Below are 5,000 nucleotides of genomic sequence, written 5' to 3'. Positions count from 1 at the left end.
CCAAAAATGCCCCAAAAAATAATCCAAATCACTCGGTTTTCTCCATTTTCATCTACATTATAAACCACTAGATTTCATCCTTATATATACTGTATATATGTTCATTTCTTTTGTTTGTGTGAGCACAGTCCAGAATAAGAGCTGTTGCCCTGATGTTTTTTGTTTTTTTAAACTTAAAGACCTACTTCACCGGTGGGAATATGAAGGTGTATTGAACTCTGAGATCCTATGTAGTATAAATGTGCAAACATTTTAGAAATCGGTTCATCCTAGCCTGAGAAAAGGCAGAAAGAGTGTTTTATGGTCTCACTGTCTAACCCTACATTTTCCAATACGTGACATCACACATGGTAAAATGTAGGGTTAGGATTAACAGGACAGCTGGGCCAAGGGAAGACTGGGGGAAGACTGAGGAAAGAAAAACCTCATTCATTATATTATAATAGTGATTTTATAATGATAGAACGCTGGTTCCGTATGGGTGAAGTATTCCTTTAACAAGAACAATGAACAATCGTCTCTTGCATTAAAATGTAATGGACATAAATTATATAAAACATGATAAATAGTTTTCAAAATAAGACAATTAAATGTAATGTGTACACACTGGTTGCAAGTAAATACAGGTGATACTCATATTATTAGAATATGATGGAAAATGAATTGGAATTGAGGCAGGAATTCATTCAAAAGAGGCCCAAACCAAGTACTGAGTACATATGGATGATTATACTTTATAGAGGGGCCGACATTTCTGTATTTAAAATCCCTTCTTTATTGATTTCATGTAATATTAACATTTTCTGAGATTTTGAATGTGGGGTTTTCCTAAACTGTAAACCACAATAACCAACATTATAACAAATAAAGGCTTGAGATATCTCACTTTGAATGTAATGAGTCTATATAATATATTATTTTCACCTTTTAAGTTGAATTACTGAAATGAATGAACTTTTGCACGATCTATCTATCTATCTATCTATCTATCTATCTATCTGTCTATCTGTCTATCTGTCTGTTTGTCTGTCTGTCTGTCTGTCTGTCTGTCTGTCTGTCTGTCTGTACCTGTATCTGTTTTCCTTTCTGAAGCGAATGCCCCAAACTGAACACGATGGCGCCCTCTTGTGGGTAGAGTGAGTTATGACCATAACATAGTTTGAGAAATGAGAATCTTAACAAGATGAACTAAATATCTCAAGATAACAGAGACACAGACAGTAAACATTACCATGAGAATAGCCTGAAAAGGAGGGTGGCCTTATTAACTGTCTGTGTGTCTATCTATCTATCTACCTATCCGTCCGTCCGTCTGTCTGTCTGTCTGTCTATCTATCTATCCATCCATCTACCTATCTATCTGTCTGCCTATCTATCTATCCATCCATCTATCTATCTATCTGTCTGCCTATCTATCTATCCATCCATCTACCTATCCGTCCGTCTGTCTGTCTATCTATCTATCTACCTATCCGTCCGTCTGTCTGTCCGTCTGTCTATTTATCTATCGGTATCTGTCTATTCTAGGATCTGTGTAGGTTCAAACAAACTGATTTAAAAAATTGACTCTGTAAATATACATGTGTAACAGTGTGTGTGAGAGAGAGAGACTGTGTGTGAGTGAGTGTGAGAGAATGTGTGTGTGTGAGTGAGTGAGTGAGTGAGAGCGAGAGAGAGAGAGACTGTGTGTGTGAGAGACTGTGTGTTTGTGTGTGTGTGTGTAAGAGAGACTGTGTGCGTGTGTGTGTGTGTGTATGAGAGAGACTGTGTGTGTGTGTGCGTGTCACAAATAACCACAGCATTACGTCACGATTTCTTGTTAAGTTTTTATTTACGCTTAAAAAAGAAAATGAAAAGACAGAGGAGGTTGTGATCGAACAAGAAAAAGAAAAAATATATATTTATTCGTATTTCAAATCTCTCTTTTATACTTTTCTATTCATATATAATGATTAATTAACAATGCAAAAGAAGAAAGAATAATTCCCGTAGTAGTAGTAGTGCTTAATATAGACTTCTCATTATAACAAAATAGGCAGTTTTTTACCGAGGGGTTAAAATATCTGAAAATCTCTCTTTTTTTAATTGTTTTTACAAGAATCATTTCTGTCTGTGTCTCCGGCTTCTTCCGTCTCGTTCAAACTCAAGTTATCGCTGTGAAAAGAAAGTGTGTGTTCAGGCTGTAATGTCTGAGGGGTTCAATAAAGTTTAAAAAAATCAGTCGGACTGTGAAAAAAATCAAATAAAAAAAAAATCTCGTCTTTTCAAGTCATTCAATTTTTTTTGGCGGGATTTTTTTTTTTGTCAATTTGGAGACTTTTCATTTAAAGGTGCAGTGTGAAGAATTTATGATTATTCTTTGGGAAAAGACCTAAAATATATATTCATCATCAGTGTGTGTATCTACATAGGAGCGGGGCGCTGAGGCCGCCATGTTGCACCGCCATGTTTCTACAATAGCACAGAATGGACAAACTTAACGGCCTTACACGTTTTTATATATAGTGGGCGTCCTGGGGAAATGCACCTGTTGGAAGACCAAGAAGAAGTACTATAGAATAAATAACTAAATACATCTTCACCTCATCACTTGATATTGTGGAAAGACTTGAGGCAGTGGTGGATGATGCCATCTTTAGTAACTATAGCTTCTTGTCCTTGAAGGCCACTGTAGCTTCTGTAAATTCTCCCCTAAAAGGGAGGGGTTAGCAAGGGAGCGCCGACATCTACAATCTCACCACTAACTGATGTCCAACTTAAATTTTAAAGATAATTTGTGACTTGAAGAGAAAAAGATTTTTTTCTAGCATTGCAGCGTGTGTAAAATAATCAAAAGCAAAAGGTCTTAAATTGCAGAAAGTGTTCAGCGTTGAAAACTAAGGCTGCGTTCCGAATCTCATACTTTCTACTATTTAGTTTGGTAGAAAAAAGATTTAGGATGTCACGATTCTTGTGGCCAGATTTAGGATGGTTAGAAGTACCCGGATGTCCTACTTCCTCCGGCCAAGATTGTTAGTGTTGAAAACTGCATCCTATTTGGGGCGATTCTGACCCACAATCCAGTGCGCACACTACTGCCTACTGCATCCTAACTAGATTATTTTTATCGTCGGATGTAGTATGTAGAATAGAGAAAAGAAAGAGGAGGAGATTCGGAACGCAACCCAAGACTTCCCCGTGAGTTTGAGACAAATCTGAAGAGAAATAGTGGTTGCGTTCCGAATCGCATACTCTTTCTTTTTTCCATTCTACATACTACATCTGACGATAAAAAGAATCTAGTTAGGATGCAGTAGGCATACTATTGGGACATACTTTTACTCTCTTATTTCATCATAACATGGCGCCTTGATCTTGCCTCTTGCTCTTATATCCGTCGCATCCCCGTTTGTTTTCATATGGAGGCTTCGTCGATGTGACGTCACTTCACGTGCGCACTGGATTGTGGGTCAGAATCGCCCAAATAGGATGCACTTTTCAACACTAACAATCTTGGCCGCATGAAGTAGGACATCCGGGTACTTCTAACCATCCTAAATCTGGCCACAAGAATCGGGACATCCTAAATCTTTTTTCTACATACTATATAGTAGAAAGTATGCGATTCGGAACGCAACCTAAGACTTCCCCGTGAGTTTGAGATAAAGTGAGTCGAGTCAGATTATGTTCATGTGTCTGGCGCCCTTTGTTGTCCACTCACACATCCTGCAACAGCAAATAAAATGAAATGAAATGTGACAGACGTACATTTTGTCTGATTGGTGAATAACGGGCAGTGTGTGTCTGTCTGTGTCTGTCCGTCCGTGTGTCTGTCTGTCTGTGTGTGTCTGTCTGTCTGTCTGTCTGGTGAATCACTGACATGCCGTTTAAAGCTCAAACGTGCAAAGTTCTGCTTTTTGTGTCTCAACCTTTAAATAGACTGAAATGTAACAAAGCTGCTCCGAGGAACTTTCTAGTTTGTGTTAATTCTAGCGCCCCCCTTTGGAATAAAGCGGTAGTGTTTTTACCACGCCAGCTGTTGTTCCTGGGTGAGCGTATATACCCATGACAAAGGCATTAAGAAAAAACTATATAAAAATAGCATTCTTTAGCACTGATGGTCTCGTTTTGCTGTTACATGTCATTCATGATCATCAGAGGAAAACATGAGACTGTTTCAGAAATATTTAAAAAGTTCCTCGTAGCACCTTTAACCAAAATGCCCAAAACGTAATATATTTTCTTCCCATAATGAAACAATTTATTACATTTTTTAAATCAGCAGAATATTATTTTCCGTCTATTCTCATAATTTCTTCCTAAACATTATAGAGTGAGTCAGTGATTAATGGATGAAATGTTGCTTAAGGTTTGGACTCAACGTGTGATTTTGTTACATTATCGACCAGTTATCACATTTTGGGGATCAATCAAAGAAATCCCCCAAAATATTTAAATTACATTCCGGCTCTCAGACACTCGCCACAAGACCAAGAAACAAAATCTGAAAATTAGGGACAAACCAAAAAAAAAAAAAAAATTAATCAAAAAAATTAAACAAAAAAAATGTAAATTTTCAATCGGCTTCGTAGAATTCTCCTTCTGGCCGTTTCCATGGACGCGTTTTCTTCCTTAAACATTAAGGAGCCGTACCGTGTGCTTTGCTCTGCTGGACTGTGTGTGTGTGTGTGTGTGTGTGTGTGTGTGTGTGTGTGTGTGTGTGTGTGAGAGAGAGACTGTGTGTATCTGTGTGTGAGTGAGAAAAAGAAAGAGAGAGTGTGTGTGTCTGTGTGAGAGAGTGTGTGCCAAACAGAGACTGTGTGTGTGTTTCTGTGTCTCTGTGAATCTGTGTGTGTGTGTGTGTGTGTGTGTGTCTGCCTGTGTGTGTGTGTGTCTCAGTGTGTGTGTAATAAGTCTCTATAGCTTGTCCTTGCTGGTGACCCAGATGACAGGTCCAGATTGATCCTCGATGACTGTCTTCACCTGATCATAAATCTCCTCTAACGTGTCGCCCTGGACCA

General features: G+C 38.3%; 1 protein-coding gene across 1 annotated transcript in view; it reads right to left on the bottom strand.

The window, feature by feature from the left end:
- Window positions 1-1,837: 1,837 nt before the first annotated feature.
- LOC307270839 (discs large homolog 1-like protein) overlaps window positions 1,838-5,000 on the bottom strand; it is a gene marked incomplete at its 5' end in the record, with an annotated part of 7,699 nt that continues 4,536 nt past the window's right edge. The window contains one exon of the mRNA XM_080054724.1: window positions 1,838-5,000. This exon is cut by the window's right edge and continues 3 nt beyond it. Within this exon, the coding sequence (XP_079910850.1) occupies window positions 4,897-5,000 (104 nt within the window).

Source organism: Ammodytes marinus (assembly GCF_949987685.1).
Source record: "Ammodytes marinus genome assembly, contig: scaffold_271, whole genome shotgun sequence".
NCBI classification, from domain to species: Eukaryota; Metazoa; Chordata; class Actinopteri; order Uranoscopiformes; family Ammodytidae; genus Ammodytes; species Ammodytes marinus.
The sequence above is the reverse complement of the archived record's forward strand: the minus strand, read 5'-3'. Positions and strand labels throughout refer to the sequence as shown.